This window comes from Tamandua tetradactyla, chromosome 1 (genome assembly GCF_023851605.1).
Source record: "Tamandua tetradactyla isolate mTamTet1 chromosome 1, mTamTet1.pri, whole genome shotgun sequence".
Classification (NCBI taxonomy): domain Eukaryota; kingdom Metazoa; phylum Chordata; class Mammalia; order Pilosa; family Myrmecophagidae; genus Tamandua; species Tamandua tetradactyla.
Window position 1 is genome coordinate 8,003,256 of NC_135327.1, and position 27,280 is coordinate 8,030,535.

A 27,280-nucleotide genomic window follows, 5' to 3' on the forward strand; every position below is an offset into this window, starting at 1 on the left:
CCCTGCAGCAGTGCTGCGTCTGGCTACCTGAGCAGGGGCGAGGTGGTGGGACTTGCACGTGTAAGGCCGGTGGCCGGTGACCACGGCAGGGGTGTTCCGCGCGGCTTGTCTGGGCTGAGCGGTGCACGCCGCGTCTGGCCTTCCGAGCATGGCGAGTTACCTGCCTCCTTGCGTGGTGGACTGTGGCATTGGCTAAAGGACTGTACAGAGATTACAAGCCATTGATATTCTGTACCTAGGTAAGCAGGAAGAAGAGTTGTTTGTTTTTGAGCAAATAGCAGGTCCAGAGAGAACTGCCCCACTCAAAGCTGAGTCATAAGCAGAAAGGGCCCAACATGGGGCATATGAACAGAAAATAAGGAATGAAATGGTTACGCATATGCACAGAAGATAAGGCAAGAAACATGAAAAACAAAAGTAGATTAAAGATATACTTTGGAAGAAGAATCACTTCAGGAATCAGACTAGAATGTTAGATAAAAATTTCCTCTCAAAAAATTTAAAGAGAGAAAAGGCCCCATGCGACCTAGCCACGCAGCCGTTTCAGAGCTCAAGACCCCCAAATGGCAGGACAGCTGTCCCCAGGAAGGAATACAGACCAAGCGTGCAAGTTCGTCTTCAAAAAACCTGGATGTAAAGGTACTGCAGGTGGCAAAAGGTGCCGATCTGCGGTGCAGAGCGAGGAGCAAGCAGCAGGAGCAGTGAGGAAAGCAGCACTGTGGCTCACCCAGAAAAGAAGCGGAAGATCAACAATCCAACGACACGGCAGACTCTTGGCAGCTGTGAACAGAAGGAAGCGTAGCGACGAGCCGGAGAGCCTTGGCGTGGTCTACAAGTCCACCCACTCTGTGAAACCCCTGGGGCCCGAGGATGTGGAAGCGACTGCAGCCTCCGAACTAGACACTGAGAAGGAGCATCACGCACAAGTCATCTCTGAGCATAGCCAGAAGACCCGGAAGGGTCAGAGGGGCGAGGAAGATGACAAAATCTATCAAGGAATCAATAACTATCAGAAATATATGAACCCCAAAGACACACTTATGGGCAATGCCTCCTCCGGAATGGTGAGGAAGGGCCCCATGCAAGCTCCTGAGCACCTGTGTGCCACCGTGCTCTGGGATTACCAGTCCAACACCTGTAAGGACTACAAGGAGCCTAGCTTCTGTGGAGACAGATGCAAGTTCCTACGTGATCACTCAGATTACAAACATGAGCGGTAGATCTTACGTGTGCTTGATGAGATTCACGATGGTGTCTATGAGGATGAAAATTATGAAATGGGAAGTCATGAAAAGGAAGTACCATTCAAGTGTTTCATCTGCTGCCAGACCTTCCAAAACCCAGCTGTCACCAAGTGCAGGCATGATTTCTGTGAGACCTGTGCATGGTAGCATTTCTGCACCACTCTGCGTTGCTATGTCTGTGACTAGCCGACCAATGGTGCCTTCAATCCAGCAAAAGAATTGACTGCCAAACTGGAGAAGCACTAAGCTGTGGGAGAGGGTAGCACTTCTGAGTTCCCTGAAGACCCCAATGTGCATCCAATTCCCATGATTTAGATTTCTCCTAATTCTCAAATCTCAAAAATAAATATTCTGTTGTTGTTTTGGAAATCTTAAAAAAAAATTAAAGGGAACATAAGTTAAAAAATTTTTTTTTGCTTTGAATAGTTAATATAGTCACATGATTCAAAAGCTAGAACCCAAAGGACACATTAAAAAGCCTAGTTGCCCCTGCCAACCCCACCATTCTTTGAAATATTATTAGTTTCTTGTGTATCTTTCCAGTGTTTCTTTATGTAGATACAAGCAACACAAATACATATTCTTAGCAGGACAAAAGATGCTTTTTTCACTTACTACATCCTAAAGTGCTTTTCTCAGTACACAGGGAGCTTCCTCAAACTTTTTCTTCTAGCCACAAAGAATTCGATAGTGGAGACATGCCACAACTTATTTACCTAGTCCTCCACTGATGGACTCTGCAATTATTTTTCATCTTTTACTATTACAAGGCTGAAATGGATAACCTTTTACATAAGCCATGCTGTACATGTGCAAGAGTCATCTATAGGGTATATTCCTAGACTTGTAATTTTAATAGATACCAATTTGCTCTCAATAGGTTTGTCTTTTTGTCAATCCCATGAGTACATATGAAAGTGCCTGCTGACCAACCCCCAACCCCAGCCCCACCCAGAAAATATATCTGAGATTTCTGTGTATCTGAGGGGTCAAAAATGGTATTTCAGCACACTTTTATTATTAATTAAAAAATTAAAAAATATATAACAACAAATGCAAACATTAACTTTTCATCATTTCATTCTACATATACAATCAGTAATTCACAATATCATCACATATTTGCATATTCATCATCATGATCATTTCTTAGAACATTTCCATCAATTCAGGAAAAATAAAAAGAAAACAGAAAAAAATTCATACATACCATACTCCTTACCCCTCCTTTCACTGATCACTAGCATTTCAATCTAAATTTATTTTAACATTTGTTTCCCCTATTATTTATTTTTATTCCATATGTTTTACTCGTCTGTTGATAAGGTAGATAAAAGGAGCATCAGACACAAGGTTTTCACACTCACACAGTCATATTGTGAAATCTATATCATTACACAATCATCTTCAAGAAACATGGCTACTGGAACACAGCTCTACATTTTCAGGCAGTTCCCTTCAGCCTCTCCATTACATCTTAACTAACAAGGTGATATTTATTTAACGCTTAAGAGTAACCTCCAGGATAACCTCTTGACTCTGTTTGGAATCTCTCAGCCATTGACACTTTGTCTCATGTCACTCTTCCCCATTTTTGGTCAAGAAGGTTTTCTCAATCCCTTGATGCTGAGTCCCAGCTCATTCTAGGGGTTTTCTCAATCCCTTGATGCTAAGTCTCAGCTCATTCTAGGGTTTTTCTCAATCTCATGATGCTGAGTCTCGGCTCATTCTAGGATTTCAGTCCCACGTTGCCAGGAAGGTCCACACCCCTGGGAGTCATGTCCCACGTAAACAAGGGAGGGCAGTGAGTTTGCTTGTTGTGTTGGTTTCTGAACACTTTTAATGAGACTTTTCCTTTTGAAGATTGAGGTTGAGCACCTTTTCATATGTTTAAGGGCCATCTGGAATTCTTTTCTGTCACATTCTTTGCTCATCTTCTCTATTATGTTGCTGCAAGAGTTCTTAACCCAAGGTCTGTGGCTTTTTCAGGGGGTCTTGTGATCCAGATAAGGTTAAAAGGAATAGGGGGAAAAAAAGGACAGATCACTTTAAAATCCAATAAATATTCTGTCGCATCCATACAAAGGCTTTTGTTTGTTTGTTTGTTTGTTTTAATTTGTCAAATCTTTTTATTGAAGTCTAAATACACACACAGGGAAATGCACATAAACTAAGTGTGCAGCTTGATGAATTTTCACAAACTGAGCACATTCCCGTAACCAGCACTCAGATCTAGAAACAGAATATTCCCAGCTCCCCAGAAGTCCTTCTCAATACCCTCATCCAGTCCTCGCCATTTGCAGATTAGTTTCTTCTGTAGCTTTACTTCTTGTTTCCATGAACTTTGCGATTTAAACTGTGTGATGATATGAGGAAGGTGTTACTTCTTGTTTCCATATCATCACACAGTTTAAATTGCAAAGTTCAAATGAATGAAAATCTGACAGAGAAGGCAAGCAATTCACCAACGCTGGGCTTCAACATGGACACAGGGGCTGCGCCATCCTGGGGCTCCCTCTGCTAGTGATCTGCCGCCACCAGGCACGCCTCCCACTCCCTCCAGCTCTGCGGGGTCTCTGAACTCACTTAACCCAAACAGCAAGAAGTATAGCTAAGTCACATATCAAAGCATCCCCAAATCCTCATCACTGCCCATTCTTTCTTCTAACATTTCAGGGAAGTAACCTTTGAAATGAAGGACAAATATAGCTTTGGGGCTAAGGGGAGAATAACAGGAGAAAGCAGCTAACCCCTACTTCCTCAACTGTTGCCTATCTGCTCCAAAGCCAAGAGACGATTTTGAAAGACTCAGTTGCTAAAAACAACTGTCAAAGGTGTCAACAGCTCCCACTTATGGTTTTCAGAAGCCAGTGGGCATTTGAAAATTAATTTGTTGAGATAACTGATTGATTTATTAATGGACTGACTCACCCAATCAGTATGTTTTTTATTGATAATTTACTGTGCCAGGCTGTGTGCTAGTTACCAGGGATACAAGATGCAGTCTCTGCTATGATGGATTAAGCAGGAAGTGCTATGGGGCACAAAGTGCAGGGGCATTTAACCTACACCAGGGTAGAGGGGTTGAGGGTGGGATGGGGAAAGTTGACGAACAAAATGTAACATGTTTCCTGACCCCTAGAATTTTGGAATCCAGTTGGAGACACACAAGAGATGTAAGGTAAAAAGGTTAAGAAATAATCCGACGAGGCACCTGAAGTTCCTAGTGGAGGAGATGCAGAGGGGCCCTGTGAGCTGGCAGAGTTGGTAGGTGTTAGGTGAGGAGTTGGTGACTCTTAAGTTGTGGGGAGGGACAATGACAGATATTCAGGGAAGCCACCAGGCTACTGAGTGGAATTGTGTGGTAGAAGAGAGTGGGAAGGATTCCACCAGCCAGGCTGGATCCTTAGATCTAAGAGTATGGGAATTCTTCTTTGTTGAGGTACCCAGAGTTGACCAAACTCAGGGGCTCATGAACGTTGATTGAGAACTATTAACCAGATGGGGAGTTATGAATTTGCAGAAGGGAATGCCTGTGTTTGCCTTCCAAGGTATCCCTGGATTCTTTCCTCCCCTTATTGTCCACCCTGCAAGATGGGTGCCTGCATCTTCTTCTGTGGCTTCAATGGCCACCTGCATGCAGACTCCAATCTCTATCTCCAACCCAAGTCTCTCATTTGAGCTTCAGACGCACGTATCTTCCTGCCTCCCTGGATACCTCTGTGTAACTGCCCCACCAATCTCTCAAGCTCAACATGTCCAAACTGAGCTCATTTAAAAAGATGTCTGGTCCTGCAGAGAGCCAGTCAGAGCACCGGCTCTAGCCAGACCGCCTGGGTTCAGATTCTAACTCCATCACTTCCTAGCTGTGGGGCCTTAGGCAAGATACTCATCTCTTCTTTGTATCAATTCTCGAAGATGTTAATGGTAACCTTGGAGGATTGTTCCAAGAATTAAAATGAGTTTTCTGATACATAGTTAAGAGCTATAAAAGTATTAGCTGCCATTATTATCCTCTGTTTAAATGTTGTTCTTCCTGTTTTCTGTCAACCAGATTAAACAGAATGAAATTAGAAACAAGCACCACCACCCATTCAGTTGCTCAAACTAGAAAGCAAAATGTCATCTGACTTTCTCTCCAACTCCTCCTCCTGTTCACAACCAACTCTCCCCAGAGCAGATCTATACAGTGTCTGAATCTGTTCATTTTGTGCTCATTCCTGCAGCCACCTGTTTTGTTTCGTTTTGTTTTTTATCACTACCATCTCAATCCTGGTTCATGCACAAACCAAAGTGATCTTTTTGAAATAAATCTGGTCATTTCTCCTCTCCCCTATAGCTCCCACGATACTCAGGATAACTCTAAACCCTTCACCATGGTCTTGGAGACCCTTCATGATCTGATTCCTGCTTTCAGTTGCACTTCAAACTCTTCATGTCCAAAAGGAAACTCTCTCCCACTGGTCTTCCTGGATTTCCCTCCCTAGTAGATGATGCCACCTACTGGCCACTCATTAACTCAAGCCAGACAGCTCTGCTAGCGTGCCTTGCCGAGTCAGCTAATCTCTTTAGAATCCACTGCCTCCTCACCATCCTTTGGCCATTGCTTTACTTCTGGCCTTCACCCAAATGATTTCAAATATCTTCTAACTGGCCAGTCCTACATCCAACCCTTAAACCTACTTTCTAACTAGTTGCCAGAATTAAATTATAAGTTGCAAATTGGGATACACTATTTTGCTTAAAATCATTCATGACCTTCAGGACAAAAATCCAGCTCCTTAATATGATTATTTCTTTCAGTTGATTTGGACTCTCTTTCCAATCTCATCCCTTTCTATTTTCCCAGGCCAATGCCTGACTTTCCAAACCCAGTTCAGACATAACCTCCTCCAGGGAGTCTTCCCTGAAACACCCTTCTGCATAGACCATGCTGGACTAGGCAAACCTTCTGTGTCCACAAGCTTCCTGTGCCTATGGCTCCTCTGTGGCTCTCCAACTGGACAGAGAGCCTCAAGGGCTTCTCTGCCAGCACAGGCAGGCAGCAGGTGTTGACTAAGATCTATGAAAAGGGCCTGGGGGTGCTGAGGAAATGAAAGGCAACCTGACATGCTCATCCGGCACAACAGAGCAAACTAAGGCACAGCTCTTTTAACTCTCTCAGTATTCCAAAATAAATGTGTTTTTTATTTAACACATTTAATTACCACTGTCATCCTGCCCTGGTAACCAAAAGCATTTCATAACAGAGTAAAAATGTTTAGTTTCTGGCATACATAGACATTAATTTCATTCATTCAAGAAATAATAACCGAGTGCCATCCAGGTGCCAGACAAGATTTTAGACCTGGGGGATATACTCTATGTTCGTCCACTCTAAGACACCATCACTTTGAAGACTATTTTAGGTATGATTAAGAAAGAATAAATGCTACCAATTAAAGTAGGACACACTGTTGATTGTAAGATGCATCCAGATTTTCAAAGTCCTAAACTATGGGAAAACATGTACCTTAGATTCACTGAAAAAAATAGTGGAAAAAAAAAAAAAAAAGGCAAAGTCTCTGCCTTCCGGAAACTTCTGTTCTTGTGAGGGGAACTGATAATTACTATACATTGCTAGGTTGTGAGAAGTGCTATAAAGAAAAATAAAGCAGGATACAAGGATAAAATGGAAGGGCTGCAATTTTAGACAGGGTGGCCAGGGAAGGCCCTTTTGGGGAATTGATATTTGAGCAGAGACCTGAATGAATAAATGAGTTGTGGGTAAACAATGTTCCAAGCAGAAGGAACATCAACGATAAATTATCTGAGATGGAAATATGCCTAGTAGGTTTAAGGAAACACAAGGCATGTGTAACTGAACACAGTCCCAGACCCTGGGCAGCCAATAAATAACCCTGATCTAGTTAGTATATGGGGGTTGCAGGGTGCGGGCTAAGACAAGCTGGAGAACTCAGTGATCAGGAGGGTGGGTGTTTAGGTTTGCTAAAGCTGCCGAAATGCAATATATTAGAAATGGGCTGGTTTTTAATTATGGGAATGTATTAGTCTACAAGAATATAGTTCTGAGGCCACGAAAATGTCCAAATCAAGGCACTGTCAAGGCGATAGCTTCTTCCTGAAAACAAGCTGCTGGTGATTCTGGACTCCTCTGTCACATGGCAAGGCACATGGTAGTAGCATCTGCTGGTCTCTCCCCTCTCTTCCAGGTTTTGTTGCTTCTAACTTCAGTAGCTTCCTCTGTTTCTGTGGCTTCGTCTTTCAGCTTCTGTGTGTTTTCTCTTCATATTCATCCCGTTTTTAAAGGACTCTAGTAAAAGGATTAAACCCACATGGGGCATGCCTCAACTGAAATAATCTAATCAAAAGGTCCCACCCATAACAGGTTTACACCCAGAGGAATGGATTAGCTTTTAAGAACATGCTCTTCTTGGGGTCCATTCAGCTTCAAACTATCACAGTTAGTTCAGGGTTAGACCAAGCTAGATTTGAGTGCCACTTCTGCCACTATGTAACTCTGGGTAAGTTACTTAACTGGTCTGCATCTTGATTTCCTCAGCTGTAAAATGGAGATAACAAAGTACCTGCTTCACAAGATTATGATGGTAAAATGAGATAATCTCTGTAAATTAATTAATAAATGTTCACTATTATCACCTTCCATCTCCAAGTCATGTTTTAAATTATATCGTAAATTGAGGTAAGGAATAAATTAATTTATTTGAGCCTTAAAATATAAGAAAAGACTACTTTTCCAGATTACCCAATTGGTAATCTACATGATTAAGGAAATGGACTTTTTTTTTTTTTAGCGTTCTGAACTTGCCTTCTCCAACATCATTTAAAAAAAAATCAAATATCATCTTCCTCTATGTTTTGTGGTAGAATTAGATAGGAATTTTCCCCTGATTCTGTAGCCTTTAAGATACCTGTAACAAGAAGAAAACATTACTAAAGGAATTTCACACTTACCACAGCTTTTTGATTAAATGTGTGCATAATACAAAGTCAATTTCCTGAATATAAAGTCAACACTTATGCTCAGGCTTTTTCCCTCATTTGGAAAGCTCCTGTGTTGCTGATACAGGAGCTAGATCTGGCTTTCTGGTCACTCAAATCACATGTTCTATGGCTTTTCTATTTCATTCCAAGTCATGGTGTCCCCCACATCAAAACAGGCCTATATATAATATATAAAGACCCAAAGTTTCAGCACATCATGTGGTGTGAGTTAACAGACTTCGGTACCCTCAAGAGGATCTCAACTTTCCGGTAGTCCTTGAGAAATGAGTCACATCCTCAGACAGCATCTAACTAAATGATGGAGACCTGCCTTCATAAAACACGCATCTTCTTCTCCTTCAAGTTTCTAGGTTTTGGAATTTAATTTCATGAAGAGTGCAAAAATGAATGTGAATGCACCAAAAGTGTACTGACTGTCTACTATGTCCCCAGGAACTAACTGTGTGAGGCTCTGGGAATTCATTAGAGTTACAGCCCTTGCTCTCCACGATGTGTGAGAATTTATCTGAAACCATATTTTGGAATGACAGCTTAAAAACACATATCTGGTCTTGATGAAATTCACTTGGAAATTTCTGAGAAAAAAAGTATCATATTTTCCTCATTCTTAATCTTTTCTAAGAGATTTTGAGAGATTGGGAAGCAGCAAATGAAAAGCTTTTGAGACAGTTTAAATTCTGACTCAGTCACGAACTAACAAAGTGCAACACAGGAAAAGGGAAGCTAGAACAATTATGTGCGTCCCAGTTATCTCCATCTGTAGAGTATGCAAAACGACAGGAATGTTAAATGAGAGAAGATGTACTTAACTGCTCATCTTCAAATGGCAGCCATTATTAGCATAATTAGATTTAATGTTGGAACTTTTCAATTAACAGTTTTCTTTCATCCCCTGTCACTTATTTAGCCTCTCTAATAAACAAGGAGAATTTCAGATGTTTTTATCAGGTCCATTACATGCAGTATGTTCAACAACCTTATACAATGAACACTAGATTCCATTCCAAGCACGGGTCAGGCATTCCAAGGCCTGGTTGTAATTAAACGGGATCTAGTTAGATTGTCTTCAATAGCCTATCTGTAATTAGATGACTAGAATATTGTGTTGGGAGGTGGGGGTAAGAGCGGCCAGGTAACAACCCTTACCCGAGAGCTGAGCCAGAACCAACTCTAGCCCACTCTACTGAGGACAGCCATCTTTTCTCACAAAGCTCTGAGAAGTGGACATACAACTGGGAAGCAGCTGGTGAGAGGCATCAGTAGATCAGCAGAACCAGTTCTGATGATGGAGGGAGCTGCAGCTTTTGTGCATTTGTGCATCACCCCTTCCCTGCCTGCTCCCTGAACCTCAAAGATGGAAAGACTCCTAAAATCACCTGCTTAGATGAACTGCCTAAACTTCTTTGCAAAATTTGGTGTATCTGTACAAGAGGATCTATACGTTCCATCGTCCACGCGTAAAAAAAAAAAAAAAAGGCTCGCTGATATAAACCAACTTTCTCACTGAACAGATGGGGAACTGAGGCCTAGAGAAAGAAAGGCAGTTGCCTCAAGTCAAACAGTTGGGACATCAGAACCGAAGGCATTTCTATTCCAACTCCGGCTTCACATTCATTGTCCCGGCAACGCGCCAATACCTCCTCGCTTCTCTGCAGGCCCTGATGGGTCCCTCGGAGGCGAGGGCTGGTGTCGAGCCCAAGAAATGTCGCAGGCGGTCGAGGTTCCAGCATCAAGGAGGCCGCAATGCCAAGTGCCCAGGCAGGGCTCCGTAGTCCTGAAGACTTCCCCACCCTGCCCTCTTCCCCGAGGACTTCCGTTGCCTTGGTGACTCCAGGTAGGAGTCCGGGGAAAGGAGATGCCGTGGATGTGGAGGCTGCTTGTCCACTGCGAAGAATAACACCAAGTCATTCACCTGACAGGGAGGAGGAAGCAGGAACGCCCCAAAGGCCTGACTAGAGCAAACACACTGAAGAGGTAGGAGGGAGCGAAAAGAATAACAGGAAATGACGTAAGCGCACGTGCTTCCGAGAGGGGCGGTGCGGGGCTTTCGAGGGGCGCGGCAGCTGCTCTGCGCCTGCGCAGTTGCCGCCTACAGCTTAGACGAGTCACTGGGGTGGGAGGAGCATGAGTAGGGGGCGGGGCGCGTGCCCGAATGACGCAGGCGCAGTGCGACTTCGGAGGCGCGGGCCGCCCCCTCCGCAGGTTTGGATCCGGGTCAGTCAGGCGCCGCGATCGGGTAGACACAGTCTGAACTGACGAGACCCGATCACAGGAGCGCCCAGGCTGCGCGGAGGTAAGTACCCTGACGTGACGGGGAGGGGCCGTGGGACGGCGCCTCGCCTTCCGGGCCCGACCTGGCCGCGGGCGGCTTCCTCTAGATCCGCCCGCTTCTCGTCGCGTAGCCTCAGGGCTCTGGCTGCCTGGGCCGCGCCTGGGCCTTTCGGCGCTCGTTTAGCCGTCGCGGCCTGGACCTGCCCGGGCCCCGGTTCTCTCCGCCCTTCCCGCCTTCCTGTCCTCTCGCGGTCCCCGCTCCGTCTCGCTTCTCGGTCGTCTCCCGCCCAGCCCTGGCTTCCCCTTTTCGTTCTTCTGGGTCGCTCTTTGCCCCTTCCCGCCCTTTCTCTCTCGTCCAATCTCGTTGGCTGACTCTTCGGCCCCGCTCGCGTCTCCTTCTCCATTCCTTTAGCCGCGGCCCGACTTGAGCCTCTTGTTTTGGCCGGGGGAGGATCTTGAGGAGAGAACTTATCAGCTGGAAACGGCGGGCGGGCACAGCGGGGGTCCTGGATAGTTCCCCGCGCGGCGGTGTCCCCCGCTCCGAGGGCCCTCCAGATTGACCTTTCCCCCGCTCCCGTAAAACCGCGAAAGGTCCAGGTTCCGGGTGAAAAGAGTGACCGTGGTTCTGGGGCTGTAGCGCAGCGACTGCAGAGGTTGAGTGGGCGTGTAGGGAGGGGGTGGATACGTTTTTGTCCTAGGGGCTAATTGTTTCAATCTTTTCTTGTTTGCCTCGCGGAGAGTTGCTGGACTGGGGTTTTTGCCGCAGACTCCACGCTTCCTTATGGTCTGGGAAAGTTTTTTTTTTAATCTTTAGTTTTGTGATGACGTGCTTACGTGCGGATCCTTTCTTGATCATTCTCTGGTCTTTTCAGGGTCCTGGAAATTTGGGCCTTCGCCTGCGGTTCGGGAAGGTCTTGCTTAAAGCTGCAGAATATAAATAAAACGGTGACACGCTATTAGACGTTAGGAAAAACCAGGACTTTGCCCTTTTTAATGGGGGAACTTAGAAGAATTTTACTTTGCCGTTTTTGAAAGGTTGGGGAAAATCCGAGGCAGAGATAAATTGCCTGGTGTGATTTGAGTTAAAACAATACAAAGTAACTTCGATTGGGCTTTGAAAGCTCAATCTCTTTGGGCTTTGTTCAACTTCAGAAAGTCAGTGCAGTGAAAGTAGCAAGAATATGTCCCACAAATTTAATGTTAATGAAGGACAAACCAATTATAACTGTTTCTCCCGGAGAGAGTGAGTTGCACAGGTCTTGCTTCCAGTGGATGGGAAGCTAGGAATACAGAGGAGCACAGTAAGCCTTTTGCAATTCCACAGTGCTCGGGTATACTCTTAAGTTATGGCTATAATTCATCTTTGCTCTGCGCTAAAGTAACTGAGAAAAAAAGGTGGGTAATCAAATAGTTTTGATGGGCTTCATCGTTGAAGTTTTTATTGTGTAGCCAGCTTTTTCTTTTTGTCAGTTTTGGTTTTGAAATGATAGCTCTTTGCTGTGTCTACAAGGATGTTAGCTGAGTTTGTGTTAACATCTAGGATGGTCAACTGGAAGGCTATTAAGTCATCAGTATTATATAAATAAAAGTTACATATCTGGATGCAAAGTATCTTAGCAGAGTGTTAGTTTTAAGTTCCTGAAGGGCAGAAATAAAAGTCCAGTTCTTACAGGAGTAAGATTCCAGGCCTTAAAGGAAAGTACTGTGTATCACATTCACCTTTTTATCCCTGGCATCCACTCTAGTGCCAAGCACTTAGTAAGAAGTCTGTAAATATTTGTGGAAGGAATAAATTTCTGCCTATAGAATTCAGCAGTATATATGTATATGTGATATCTACTTAAATATTGGCTTCTTTTGACAGAGGCCGGAAGAGGGTCTGTGTGGAAGAGTCTTATCAACCTGTGTGGTCTGGTGGGTGGGGAGACTGGCTCAGATGGTTTATTAACTCTGTAGGGGCCAATGAGCTGTTTGGTGGTAAGGTAACTGAGGAACACTAAGTCAAACTTTAATTCTTGCCAGAAGGAAGAATTGTTTACAGTTGAGGATAACACCCTTTCAGATGCTTTGGAGCTTCAAAAATAGTAGAATACATGATCTTTGCCTCCACATCCCCCACCTCCACCCCGCCAGATATCAAGGATACTTTGTGTATTTAGAGGCTTCTACTCCCAGAAGAATTAAGGACTGGTGAAATACAGAATTGGATAGATAATGTTTCCTCGTGTTTTTGTACCAGTTAAATAACCAACAAAATATGAGAGGAGAGTGTATTTAAACTTTTTGTCTTAAGTTGAGGGGACACCTAACTAAATTCTTTGAGACAGTTTTCAGTGTTCCCTAAGAGAGCTCCCCAAAATATCTTAACATATACAAGTAAACAAAGTGGAATAGTCTTGGTTCCTTGCTGTTTTATTCTGCTGTTGGTATTTCATGGTTACATTGTATCAAACATATTATGACACTCTGACCTGACCTTTGGAATAGTAGAGGTCTCACAATAACATCAAATCTACCCCTGAAAAATAAGCAGATATGGAATCAGAGCAGACCTAAGGGTCTGCGGAGAGGCACTTCTCCCGCTGAGAGCCTAAAGGGGTGGGGTGGGGGGATGGGGTTAGGGTAAGAGGTTAGAAATAAAGAAGAGGTGAAGTGAATCCTTTGTTTCAAAAATTTCCCATCTTTTTTTTTTTTTTTCCTTTTTTCCTTTCTTACTCCCTGTGTTATGTTCACAGATACCAGTTTGCCTATTTTCAATTCAGGATTTTGTATTAAATAATTTATTATCCTAAGTAAAAAAATAATTTGGAGGCTAGATCCAAAGAGTTTATTAACGGACTTCTCTTTGTGATTCTTGTGGCTTTAGTTAGTTCTTCCTTCCTCCCTTTCTTTGTATTAACATAAAAAGTAAAGTGAAAAAAAGGAGAACTTTGGTTCATCAAGCTAGGTGAAAAAATGGAGACCATTTTAAGGGTGCAGCAACGGAACAGTAATTTGTATTTTTTCTTTACTTTCTGCCTCTTTTGGCTAATTTTGTTCCGTTCTTTATCTTCGTGAGTCATTAATCTTTTTTGTTTAATAGAGTATTTAGAGAAATGAAAAAAACAAATTAGGATATCAACCTTATAGGTAGAATGTGGAATAATCAATAATCATTGAAACATGTTTCTAATCCTGCCTTAATCCTGACTTAATAATGATAACATCTTGTTCTCTGAAATATGTCTTTTTTTTTTGAAATATGTCTTCTTGACTGTTGATATCTGGGTCAGAAGGGCTTTACAGAAATACCACGTGCCATGAGCTTTAATTTATCTGGGACTGTTAGGGTTAGACGAGACAGACACTCACTAGTGTTTTGAAAAATCAGAGTGCTATAGATGGAGTTTTTCCCTTTTATTTCTGATGCAAAGGTCATTTTGTCTGTAGGATTCTAGACTCCTACAATTAAGATTTTTCCCCCATGTTAAAAAGTGTATCAGAGCACAGATTTTAGGTAATACAGTTTCTAGAACTGTGTATTAGGATGTTGGCATCAAGTATTTGAACAGTTTAAATTCTGTTGTAATAAATACACATTTTCTGTTTCATTTCATTTGTGTTAAGATAAAACCTGATTCCTAATTGCATACACTAAAACGTACTTTTAGAAATAGAAATTTGCTTTTCTCCCCCCCGTAACAAGCAGTAATAATATCTGGAATATAGATTTTCCCAAAAGGTATACTTTGAACCTGTCTGTTTTTGCATTGCTCATCTTATTTTTATTTTTATTTTTTAGCATTAACGGGAACATCCATAGTAGTGTAAAACTTTCACAATGAAATCTGAAGCCAAGGACGGAGAGGAGGAGAGTCTACAAACTGCTTTCAAGAAATTAAGAGTGGATGCATCAGGGTAATTAAATATATATAATAAATTGGGGATTATTTGTTTACCACATTTAAATAACCTTTTTCCTCTGAAGCGCTCTTCCTCTTCTAAAATTTCCTCATTTTCTGTAAAAGAAATTAATGCATTGATAGTATGACATTCTATCAAATTCTGCCCAGCGTTGTGTAACTTTAAAAAGAAATCCTTCTGTTAAATTTGAAAAGTAGCAGTTTATTTATACTTAACTTTGAGGAGGATCCAATCCCCTTTTCTTTTTGATCCAGGATTATCAAACAGTATGCCATCAGAGATTTCCTCATACATCTCAAGGGAATCAGTATTTTTCACTAAAAATGAGTTGGCTCAGTAGAAATCTATAAAGACATTGTAGATTTCGTGGGCCCTGATTGCTGAGGTGATCACTATGGAAACCTCTATTCAGTGGGCTTCTGTCACTGAGATCAATAATCTTAGACTCTCTGGCCAGACTAATTAGAGCACCTGCAGACCAGCTGCACCCTTTGTAAAATATTCTGTACAGGACTCTTCTCACCTCAATTCTTTGCCCCATGCCAGAAGAAATCACAAATTTTTAGTAGATATGTGAATTTTTCTTTTCATAAATGGAAACCAAACACCAGAAGCTGTGAGTAGAGCACACCACAACTTGCGATAATAGTAATCGCTAACATTATTACTTACTCTATGCCCTAAATACTGGATTAAGTAGTTTTGTGACATTTTTCATTTAATCCTCATTACTATGCTCAGAGGTAGATACTCCTGTATTCCAGTTAATAGATGTGACACAGATTCAGTCATTTGCTAAAGGTCACATTTTTAGGAAGTGGCAGAGCCAGGCTTTGAGTCCAGGGAGTATATCTTCAGAATCAGTGCTCTTGACCTTTCCTTTGTACAGTACCTTGAAGACGACTTGAAGGAATGCATGTAGTACCTGCGTATAGTAAAAATTAAATAGTTTTGGTTGTCTGCCTGTTGCTGGTGCTGTTTTGGCCTACCAAATGAGATTTATCTGAATAGATTTACATAGTAGATGTTACAGATGCTCACGTTTTACTTCCATGTTAAGTCAGATAAGTACCTTTCTCCTCCCAGCTTCTCCTCCAATATGGACCTCTTGTCAATGATTGATTAGTAGTTTGATAAAACACTTGGAAAGCTTGGAGACAAAGCAGAGAAGCAGGTCGTTTTCAGATTGTAGTCACAATGTATTTCTTTGGATTTCTTTGTATAGAATCAGTTTTTAAAATCAGGAAAATCCTAGACAGTAGACACACATATATGTACATATAACTTCCCTCAGTATGTAAACATATAAATAACTCTTGGTACACAGACTTCTTTCCTGGTGTTTAAGAAGTTGGAATGTAAAATTAAGCTATTTTGGTGGCCCTAGAAATTACTTGGGTCTTAAAAAAAAAAAACTTTCAAAGTATCATCTGTACTATAGTGTGGTCTGAAAGTATGTATTTATAGCATGTGATTTTCCTGAGGCAATATTCTAGAAAGAGAAGGAACAATGGAGAACATTTAAGGGAACCAAATAGAGTAGAAGGGTGAATCATTACCGTGACTAAGCAGACTAAGACTTGTAGTGCAGCATACATTGCTGGTTGTTTCATATTTTGCTGATTTACAAATGGGGCATTTGATGTACTGACTCAACTAACCAAGCCTTGCCAAGAATTTAAATTGATCCTGTTCAACAGGTTTTGATTCTTAATGGCATGTGTCTTATCAGGATAAATCTCTGTATCTTTAACTATAAAACAAAATAATCCCTTTTATCTAACTATAAAACACTATGTGCTTACTGTAGAAAAATTTACAAAACCAAATAATACTTTAAAAAAGTATTAAAAAAAAAAAGAAGTAAAGATCACTGTTTGCCATAACAATTGTTAACTTTTGGTGGTTCCCTTCTGGACCACCTGTAAATAATACCATACATATACCTGTGTTCATAGTTGATGTATACATACACAGACACACAAGTGTTTATCCCATCCTGGTTCCTCTTAGTATCATATTACAAGCACTTCACATATAATTAAAAATTCTTTGTATACTAAAATTCCTAATATTCTATTGTATAGATGTGCCATAATTTATATACTACTACTTCAGTATTTTTTTACTTTTGGAATTTAGATTATTCCCAGTTCCTTGTTATTTTATGTTTCAGTGAATGTCTTTCTACTTTAAGAGATTTGTGTCTGTTTCTAAAGGATTTTTGCTAGTACCACAGCATGTATAGTAGAAGCCCTGTGTGTGTGTATGTATGTATGTATTGAAAAGGTCTGGAAGGATTTACACCAAGATGTTACTGTTGGCAGTCTCTGGATTGTGAACTTATAGGTGATTTTCTTCTTTCTTGCTTTAAATTTTTTCATGTTCTTTACAGCTAAATTACCTGTACAGATTTTTTAAAAGTTTTTTATCATATAGTATAACATAGATACAAAGCAAAGAAATAAAAAAGCAATAGTTTTCAAAGGACTCTTCAACAAGTAGTTACAGGACAGATCCCAGAGTTTGTCATGGGCTGCCATGCAATCCTCTCAGACTTTTCCTTCTAGCTGTTGCAGAATATAGGAGGTTAGAGGGCTTAAATATTTTTTTATTGTCACAATCGACTTTTTTCCTTCTTTTTTTGTGAAAATAACATATATACAAAAAAGCTATAAATTTCAAAACACAGCACCACAATCAGTTATAGAACATATTTCAGAATTTGACATGGGTTACGATGTCACAATTTTAGGTTTTTACTTATCGCTGCTCTATAATACTGGAGTTTAAAAGAGATATCAATTTAATGATTCAGCATTCAGATTCATTTGTTAAATCTTATCTTCTCTGTATAACTCTACCATCACCTTTGATCTTTCCATCCCTCTCTTTAGGGGTGTTTGGGCTATGGCCATTCTAAGTTTTTCATATTGGAAGAGTCTGTCACTAAAATGGGGTAGGGAGATGAAACTATCTGATGTTCTGGATAGGCTAGGCCTCTAGGTTTCAGGACTTAAGGGACCCATCTGAAGGTTGTAGGTTTCTGGAAATTTACTCTAGTGCATGGAACCCTTGTAGAATCTTATATATTGCCCTAGGTGTTCTTTAGGATTGTCTGGAATGGTCCTGGTTGGGGGATGTAATTGTTGATCCCACGGTGCCAGGGCCGGATTCATCCCTGGGAGTCTTCTCCCACATTGCCAGGGAGACTTTCATGCCTAGATGTCATATCCCATGTAGGGGGGAGGGCAGTGATTTCACTTGCAGAATTAGGCTTAGAGAGAGTGAGGACACACCTGAGCAACAATAGAGGTCCTCCAGAAGTAACTCTTAGGCATGCCTATAGGTAGTCTAAGCTTCTCTGCCACTATATAAGCTTCACAAGAATAAGCCTCAGGATCGAGGGCATGGCTTATTGATTTTGGTGCCCCTAAAATTAGACCACAGTATCAGGGGATTCCCTGATGGTAAGGTTTAATAGTTCCGTATTCTTTCTTCCATCCATCAAGAGACTTTGTCAATACTTTTTGATTATCTGCTTAATATACTCTAGGATGTAATCCAGGCATTACAATAATCTATACAGGATTAATCTAGACACGATTTAGGACATATTTCTTATTCTGGGCTTCATATGTTTCAGTTATTCAAATGAGCTATACAGATAGGTTGAATTAGATTATGTACTACAGAAAATTTCAGTTCCAGACCAAATAAACGTGTCTTCCTTTGATCTCAAAGAGTATGTGTGGGTCTAAAATACAGACACTGTATTCCTTACCCCGTCCTGTGCAATTTTAAACCACAAAGATTTAATTATGAATAATATTTCGAGTTTGTTAGTTGCAAAATTTAGAATTCTTTCCTAAAAGTTTTTTAATACTTGAAAATGTATTCATTTTTGCTTTGGACTTAGTTCCCATAGCTCTGACTTCACAGCAGAAAATAACTGGTCAGTATCATTAGCATTCTCCTTGGACATAAGGCCTAATCTGCCCCAGATAATTAGGCTAAAAGTCTATTTATATCCTCCTGCTGGTTATACTTAAGAATCATTTAGTGGCATATGAATTTGCATCTGTGAGCTTTTAGGGGTCCTCTAAATTTGGATTTGGAAGAAAATTTAAAAGCTGAGCAAAGAAATCCAAACTAGAAAGAAAAGTTAAGGATAAAAGTTGTATTTGGCTTGGTAAGAGCAATGAATTCTCCTCATTTTACAGATTTATGTAGCAGTAAACTGTGTTTTTGTCTTTTAGGTCTATAGCATCTCTGTCTGTGGGGGACAGTCCAGGTATTAGAGCATCAGTCAGAACAGCTGCAGATGATACTAAACCTAAAACCACGTGTGCATCTAAAGACAGTTGGCATGGGTAAGAGCTTCTGATTGCAGATTAGTTTTATCCCATTACCTGAAAATAATGGATTTTCTTTCCTCAGTGTCCAGGAAGGAGTATGTTATGAATTTTAGTAGTATTGAAACAATGATGAAAATTGTTTTATTTAAAAATTTATATTTTAGGGTGGGCCACGGAGACTCAGCAGGCAGAGTCTCACCTGTCATGCCGGAGACCTGGGTTTGTTTCCTGGTGCCTGCCCATGTGAAAAAAAAAATCTGCTGATTTGGGGGATTTGCTCAGACTTACTGGATGGCGCATGGTTCATAGTCAGATTTTTATAATGTTCTGTGTGTGCTTGAGAAAAATGGGTCTTCTCTAACCATTGCGTCCTGGGTTCTATAAATGTCTATTAAATCTTCATTGTTGATAATGAAAAATTTACTTTCAATCTTATTGCTATTCTTTTGGAAATGATCTGTCTTTAGTCTCTGGCTGCTTTTAAGATATTCTTATTGTTTTGGGTATTGTACAGTTTTGCCACAGTGTATCTAGTTGTAGGTTTCTTATTTTTTCTGCTTCAACATGTTTACTATATCTATAATTTGTTTTATTTCACTAAGTCAGAAAATTTCTCAGCCATTATGTCTTCAAAAATCACTTGTCCTCCATTTCTCTATTCTTTCCATCAGAGATTCCAGACTCCTCCGTATCTCTTGTACATTTTTTCCAAATCCTGTGTCTGCAACTCTCTAGGTCAGGGGTTGACACAGGTTTATTGTAAAGACCCAGATAGTAAATATTTTAGGCTCTGGGGCCCAAGAGGCAAAATTGAAGAGATTATGCAGGTACTTAATATTATAATGAGAGAAAATACTTGCCTTCCCCCATTTCCCTGGAGTGGGCTGTTCTGGCTGGTGGGCACCCTTTGCACTCAATTACTGAGACTCCTCAGGATTAAATGACCAACTCAGAAAAGAGGGATTGTGGGATGGGCGGGTGGATCACTGTGCCTCAGCGACCTATCCAGATCCCAGCGTGCTCTTCCATCCTCTGGAGAGCCAGCCTGTCTCAACTTGGGCATCTGGATGGGCTTTCCGACTGAGATTCTACCTCTTAGTACCCAGCCATTGCTGACAGTAGAATTCTGACATGGCAGAGAGGCGAATGGTGGAGAGAGGTCACTCAGCTTGGTCTCCATGGCTCACAGTGCCCCCCTGCCGCAGCGGTGCCCACAGACCGCACAGAAACCGGTGGGAGGCAGAATTGGACCCGCAGGCTGTAGTTTGCTGCCTGAATTGTATGCAATTCAGATTTATCTTCCAGTTCATGAATTCTTTCTTAGGCTATATGTATTCTACTATTTAACCCTACTCATTTAGTTTAATTTCAACAATAAATTTTTTTATTAATGTTCTGTTTTTTTTTCAAATTTGTTTGGCAGGGTGGGCCATGGTAGCTCAGTGGCGTGTTCTCGCCTGCCATGCAAGAGACCCGATTCAATTCCCGGTGCCTGCCCGTGCAAAAAAAAAAGTCATCAAAAATTTGTTTGGCAATTTTGGTACTCTTTTTTTCTTTTGATCAAGTCTTTTATTTATTTAAATATTTTACAAATAATCTTCTAATAAAATGTGGAGTATGTAGAGTGTCTGATAATTCCCTGTATCTGAAAACCTCAGGAAATCTAACTCTGTTTATCAGCAGGTGCTAGTGTTAGAAATGAATCTTAAATCTGATGCCCTGTTTATTAATAATGGCATAATGACCCTTTGCAGCATCACCTTCATAGTAGCACTAAAGTTGCTATATTCAGGGCCTGTGGCACAACATTTAGGTTTTACAATTCCATTTTAAGTTGTCTGCAGGTTGCTTCTCTCACACTCGTTTGTCAGAGGTTCTCACCCTGGGGTTGGGGCAGGGCAGATGTTCTGCACCAAATGTTTGGCCCAAGTGATTCAGTAAAAACTACCTTTATCTCACCTGTTCTCAAAGCTTACTAATAAGATGTGGAAGTCTGTGAAACAAAGAAACTTAGGTAGCTTGGAAATGGAGGCAGGCATTTCTTTGAGGGAAATTTAAGACCTCAGACTCATAAACCCTACTGGAAGTAAACTCCCGGCTATCATAAAGAACCTGTTTAGGAAGGTTTCATATCCCAACACCTTGTATATTTTTTCCTCATAGGTCTACAAGGAAGTCTTCACGAGGAGCAGTGAGAACCCAGCGTCGTCGACGTTCTAAGTCTCCTGTCCTTCATCCTCCAAAGTTTATACATTGCAGTACAATAACTTCTTCCAGCAACCAGCTCAAGCACAAAAGCCAGACTGACTCCCCTGATGGCAGCAGTGGGCTGGGAATTTCAACCCCTAAAGAGTTCAGTGCAGGAGAATGTTCTGCTTCTCCTCTTGAGGCTAATCACACAGGGGCAGTCGTTGAGCCTTTGAGAACTTCGGTTCCAAGGCTCCCATCAAAGAGTAAGAATGAAGATTCTTCTGAACCTACCCAAGTCTCCCAAGCAAGTCTCAAGGCCAATGATCTCTCTGACTTTCAGTCTGTTTCCAAGCTAAATCAGGGCAAGCCATGTGCATGCATAGGCAAGGAGTGCCAGTGTAAACGATGGCATGATATGGAAGTGTATTCCTTTTCAGGCCTGCAGAATGTCCCTCCTTTGGCCCCAGAACGAAGATCTGCACTTGAGGACTACTCTCAGTCGCTTCATTCCAGAACTCTCTCTGGCTCTCCCCGCTCCTGTTCTGAGCAAGCTCGAGTCTATGTGGATGATGTGACCATTGAGGACCTGTCAGGCTACATGGAATATTACTTGTATATTCCCAAGAAAATGTCCCACATGGCAGAAATGATGTACACCTGATAGCAAGAAGCTAATTAATATGCTTTAAACCAATGAAGGGTTGTCAGAGAGATTTAGTTAATGGCAGACCTTGCAGCCACTTTGTGTGAGAAGACATCTCCTGCTCACTGTGCTTGCAATAAAAATATTTCTTGGCATTTCAGTTAATTTTCATTCTTTAAATTTACTGTCTGTGTTCTTACATCCACTAAAACAATCAGATTAAAAACAAAAATCCTTCTCACTTAGAAATGTTCCTGGATGATGAAGAAACCATAATTACTTGAGACTGGGAGTAGTGGGAATATGGTAAAAAAACCTTTGTAAAACAATGCATTTTTCAGATCTGTTTGAGATTTGGTGGCCAAGGAAAATCAAATGTAGTTTTGTAACTGGACGGAACATTTGTCATACCATAGTTGCCAGCCCAGGTATTAGAAGTTACGTGACTGATTTAAACCATCTCTTATTAAAACAAGATTTACTGTGTCTTTGAAGGTTTCTTATGTTATTATTAAGCCACAGATTGAAGGTTTAGACTAAATATGAATAAACTAGCTGGCTTGCCCAATATTGTTTGAGAGTCATTAACCATCACCAAGTAACCCCTGCTGCTGCTTGTCACTATGAGGCCTGCTACGTGAGGTTTCTTGGGTATGAAGCAGCTTAGAGTGGGACGCTTCAGTTGGAGGGAGGGGAGTGATATTTGAAATGAGTGTCTCCCCTCCATTTGTGGTGTTCTCATGTATGTGGCATGTTCTTTCAGACATTACATATGTCCCTATTACCTGTTTCATCAATTCAGTTCTGGATGATTGTTTGAACTGCCCTCCCACCCCCAGCAACTCCAGAAGTGAATTTTGTACATGCTGTATTCTGTATTTCTGGTAGACCACCTCAAAGTTCTTCCAAAGTTTGGCAAAAAGTCTGTCCTCAGTTTTAGCTGAAAGACAGATCCCTTTATCAGGTGGCTCCAAAATGAATTTCGCGTATGTCAGTTTATATTTTAATTTAGATTTTCTTAAGCGTTCCCACCAAATTTGGTGAAAATTTGTCCAGCTGTTTTAATATGTAGTCAGAGGTTTGTTTTACTTTTATTTAGATCATAAATAAGTTTTCACTATTTACTAAAACAGCTCTACTGGCTGTGCTGTTGATTCATGACAATGGGGTCGGGACTTCACAAATAGGTGACTTGTACCTGGGAAGGGGGGCGGAATGTATTTATTAGAAAAAAAAATACCTCTGGACTTAAGTAGTGGGAGACCACTGCTAGTTACTGGTTTAGTATGGGTTTAATAACACATCTGAAGGTGTGCTTAGAGCACGAGAGCAGAATCCTTGCCATCACAGCACTCTGAACAGTAGTGTTTCTTAAGAATGGGACAGAAGATGTGCAACTTCATATATCTAAGGCAACAATTTTTGAACTTTGATCTCAGGACTCCTTTATGCTTAGAAACTGAAAACTCTAAAGAGCTTTTGTTTATGTGAGTTAAATCTACCAATATTTACCAATTACTATACCAATATTAGAAATTAAAAGAAATTTAAAACATTTTTTAAAAATAATAAACCCATTACATGTTAACATAAGTAACATTTTTTTTAATGAAAATTATACTCCAAAACAAAGACATGGAGTGAGATGAGGCATTGTTTTACGTTTTTGTGAATTTCTTTAGTGATTGGCTTAATGGAAGATTCTTGTATCTGCTGCGTTTCATCTCTTGTGATATCTTGATTGGCTCTTGGAAAACTGCTTATTGTATGCTTGTGAGAGGATGAGTTGTAAAAGGCAGATGATGTGTTTATACCATGAAGATAGTTTATTGATTTTGCACACCACTTAAAAGGGTCTTGGGGACTGGCATGTATCACACTTTGAGAACCACTGATCTAGGCCACTATAGCTTCTTGTCATAAAGGTACTGCCCCATTCCCACCTCCACAACCAGTGTTTTGCCTCACCTTTTTTGACTGGAGAGCAGTGGAACAGATAGGGCTTATCGTGATACTTGAGTTAGGATGGGTCACTAAATCCTTAATCCTTTTGCAGTTTGCCTTTCAAAGCGGTAGTCTAGCTATTTACTTGATGCTGTGTATTAACAGAACAGTCACCAGAGAATGAAGAATTTTGCATATTCCTTTCATAGGAAGTTGTTATGAGGAGTGATCTAAAGATTGAAAAGGACAAAGTTCCAGTGATCTAGTAACCCACAGAAGAAATCCAAATTTGAATGAAAATTTAGGTGATCCAAATTTGTGGGAATGAATTATGTATCTCAGTTAAAATCTTTCTCAACCCATGAATCTTGAAGCTAAAAATTACTCTGCTCATACCCAGTTGGGCCAACTTAAATATTAGTGTTCTTCGTTGGAACATTTTACCTTTTGTAGCTGTAAACTTACTGAACTAATTTTCTTTACTAGTGCATCCTGGAAAATGTATTCAGTTTGTGGATTAAGTTATTGAGTTTTACTCTCATGTTTTGAGTAGCATCCTGATTTCCACATAATTTCATTTAATAAATATTCATGAAACATTCATTCATCTTATCCAGAAAATATTTAATGAGTGCCTACTACACACCAGACTCTACAGTAGGTGGTGGAAATAGACCAGGAAGCAGATCTATGTCCTTGTTCTCATATGGAGAAAGGCCATAGACATACACATATAAGTGCTACAGAGAGAAAAGGATTAGGACATAAATGCTGGGGTAAGGGTTGCTATTTTCTTTCTTTGATGTAACATTTGAGCAGAGACTTGAAGGAAGTGAGGGAGGCAGCTATGTGTATAGTTGGGAGAAAATATTCCTAGCAGAAGGAACAGCAAAGATATATCAATGTGACTAGAGCAAGTGAGGTCAGAGAGGATTGAAGTTTGGGAGTGTTGCAGATCATGGAAGACCTTGTAGGCCATTTTTAAGGCTTTGGCTCTTATTTGGAGTGACATAGGGACCACTTGGGGAGTTTGGAGTAAAGGAGAGAGACATAGTCAAATTCCCTGTTAAAAGAGCACTGGCTGGGCGGGCCGCGGTGGCTCAGCAGGCAAGAGTGCTTGCCTGCCATGCCGGAGGACCCCGGTTCGATTCCCGGCCCCAGCCCATGTAAAAAACAAACAAACAAACAAAATATAATAAAAAATAAGAAAATGTTTAAAGATGTTTCCCTTTCTTCCTCCCTTCCTTCCTTCCATCCTTCCTTCCCTTCCTCCCTCTCTCTTTAAAAAAAAAAAAAAAGAGCACTGGCTATACGTGCAGAGTAAGCAGAGGAGGTGAGAAGCAAGGAGAGCAGTGACGAAGCTATTGCCGTAGATTAGACAATGGTTTTGGTGGCTTGGACATTTTATTAGTGGAGGAGGAAATAAGATGTGTTCTGGAATTATTTTGAAAGTAAAGCTGAAGGAATTTGCTGATGGTTTGAGTATAGGGTGTGAAAGAAAGATAGAAATTAAGGATGACAAAGTTTTCACGAGCTGGGAGTCAACGGGAGAAGCAAATTTAGAGGGGAATTGGGAGTTTGGTTTTGTTCTCGTCAAGTTTGAGAAGTTTATGAGCTATCCACACAGATGTTGAGTAGGTGGTTGGATAGATGACTGGAATTGGGGAGAGAGGCACAGGCTGGAGATACAAATTCGGAAGAAGTCAGTATATGGATGTTATTTAAAGTCATGAGACTGGATGAGGTCACCCAGGACATGAATGGAGATAAAGAAGAGGTCAGAGGAACAAGTACTGGGACATTCCCAAGGCTTGAAGTTCAGGGCAACGAGGAGGAAGCAGCAAAAGACTGAGTAGGTGTAGCAATTGAAGTAGGAGCAGAACCAAGAGAGGCATCCTTGGAAATCAAGTGAAAAAACATTTCAGGAAGGGAGTGATCAGCTTCCAAATGCTCGTGAGAGGAAAAGGTGAGGGAGAACTTGCTGAGCAGGCATAGGACATTAGATGAACCAGAGGGCCAGGTGCATAGTAGGTGTTCATGTATTATTTTTTTAATGAAGATAATCCTTGCTTCAAATAATTTTAGTTCAGAGGAGAAACCAGATGACTAGCTTTAAAAAAAATTTTTTTTTTAATGCAGTGATAAAGTTCAGGAAGTATGAGGGAAGGCCAAGAAACTGTAGTCAGGAAATGTGAGGTGAAGCTGGAGTGAGCCTTTGCCAGCCAACTCTTCAATGGATGGGAAGAACGCAAGTGGGTTTCTGTGCGCAGCCCTCCTCTCTGTTTTGGACTTTCTGTTCCCTCTCCTTTACGTTCCCCTGGAAGCAGTCAAGCATGAGAAGTTGGGAAGGACGTAGAAGGACTTGACTTCCAGGATCCCTCTGACCAAACAGAATCAGGGAGTGAGAAAAGACCTGGAGAAAAGAAGAACGAATAGCTATCTTGAAAAGCAGTTTAAATTTCATTTTAAGTTTAGAAAATTCCATTTGGTTTGAAAAACTGTATTTTCCTAAGGAATCTGTTGTGATACTCATATGGTCACAAGGGGTCTCCCTTTCCCTGAAACAAATGTTCTGGTATAAAGGAAATAACGGAAATGTCAAAAAGCTTCAGCAGTGGTCAGGTAAGGCCAATACCAAATTTGGCAAAGAATTTACTCAAACTTTTAAGAATTCAGAGTGACCCTGAACCAGGGTATTAGTTTAGCAGTTTAAGAAAATGAGAATCCACATCCAATACATGTCAAGTAAACATGTATTGGGGAGAGTAAGGAGTGCCTCAGTGCCAAGGTATTTAATATTTAAGGAGGTTCTCTCTTCCTTCTTCGGTGATTATTTTACTAAGCAGGATGATCTGAAAAGCACTTTCTCCTGTTAGAGTAATAATCATAGTAACTAACATTTACTAGGTAGATAGTGTGTTATAAGTCTTTTTTTTTTGTATGCTCTATGGCGGGGATCACATTTCATTCTTTTTCCATGTGGGAATCCGCTTATTGCAGCACCATTTGTTGAATTTTTGTTCGTTCGGTTTTTCATTTGTTTGTTTTTCTTATTCGTTTGGGAAGTGCATGGGCCCGGAATCAGGCAAGATTTCTACCACTGAACTACCCTTGCATCTCACCCCACTCCCAAGCCTCCTTACTGTATTATCTCATGTCATCATCACCTGGTCCTATAAGGTAACGCTATTACTCTTAATAAGAGCACTTTGAGGTAAGTGCTCTTATGCCTCCCATTTTACAGATGAAGAAACAGCAGCTTAGAGAAATGAACAATTGGTCCAAGGTCACCCAGCTTGAGGGCAGGATGGGATTTGACATGTATCCACCAATGCCTGCACATAAATTGATTTATGGCAATGTTAATAAGAGATAGATTTTTGGTTTGAAAACTTGCAGTTCTTTTTTTTTTAATTTTTTAATTTTATTTTTTTAAATACCAAAAAACACCAAACAAACGCAAGCATTCTTAACTTTTGATCATTCCGTTCTACATATATAATCAGTAATTCACAATATCATCACATAGTTGCGTACTCACCATCGTGATCATTTCTTGGAACATTTTGCAGTTGTTCTTAACCAGGGATGTGTCAGTTTCATCTGAGGAACTTAAAAAAAAGTGCACTTCCCCAAGTCTGTCCAGGGCAATCTAATTTGGTAAGTCTGGCAGGAGGGCTCTGAAGCCCTTTTTTTTAAGT

At 40.9% G+C, this 27,280-nt stretch overlaps 1 protein-coding gene, 1 long non-coding RNA gene and 1 pseudogene across 4 annotated transcripts; 2 read left to right on the forward strand and 1 right to left on the reverse strand.

The window, feature by feature from the left end:
* The first annotated feature begins 563 nt into the window (after positions 1-563).
* LOC143680031 (E3 ubiquitin-protein ligase RNF113A-like) lies at positions 564-1,559 on the forward strand (annotated as a pseudogene).
* A 3,912-nt stretch (positions 1,560-5,471) lies between these two features.
* On the reverse strand, positions 5,472-10,243 carry LOC143690233 (uncharacterized). The gene is made up of 2 exons (XR_013179052.1): positions 9,908-10,243; positions 5,472-8,176 (listed from the first exon to the last, which is right to left on the reverse strand). It is a non-coding gene; the product is annotated as an uncharacterized LOC143690233 (long non-coding RNA).
* A 160-nt stretch (positions 10,244-10,403) lies between these two features.
* Positions 10,404-21,795, forward strand: OSER1 (oxidative stress responsive serine rich 1). 3 transcript variants are annotated; one of them, XM_077168143.1, is made up of 4 exons: positions 10,404-10,563; positions 14,323-14,438; positions 18,704-18,817; positions 20,966-21,795. In XM_077168143.1, exons 2-4 carry the CDS (start codon positions 14,362-14,364, stop codon positions 21,651-21,653), a joined length of 879 nt encoding a protein of 292 aa, XP_077024258.1. In that variant the 5' UTR covers positions 10,404-10,563; positions 14,323-14,361; the 3' UTR covers positions 21,654-21,795. The 3 variants fall into 3 exon arrangements, with proteins under 3 accessions (XP_077024258.1, XP_077024259.1, XP_077024260.1); XM_077168144.1 differs by lacking the exon at positions 10,404-10,563 and adding an exon at positions 10,652-11,936; XM_077168145.1 differs by lacking the exon at positions 10,404-10,563 and adding an exon at positions 12,400-13,188.
* Positions 21,796-27,280: the final 5,485 nt, after the last annotated feature.

Coding starts and splice junctions, on each gene's coding strand:
- OSER1 (XM_077168143.1), top strand. CDS start 14,362: ATGAAATCTGAAGCCAAGGACGGAGAGGAGGAGAGTCTACAAACTGCT. Junction 14,439..18,703: donor TTAAGAGTGGATGCATCAGG/GTAATTAAATAT, acceptor TTTGTCTTTTAG/GTCTATAGCATCTCTGTCTG. Junction 18,818..20,965: donor TCTAAAGACAGTTGGCATGG/GTAAGAGCTTCT, acceptor TTTTCCTCATAG/GTCTACAAGGAAGTCTTCAC.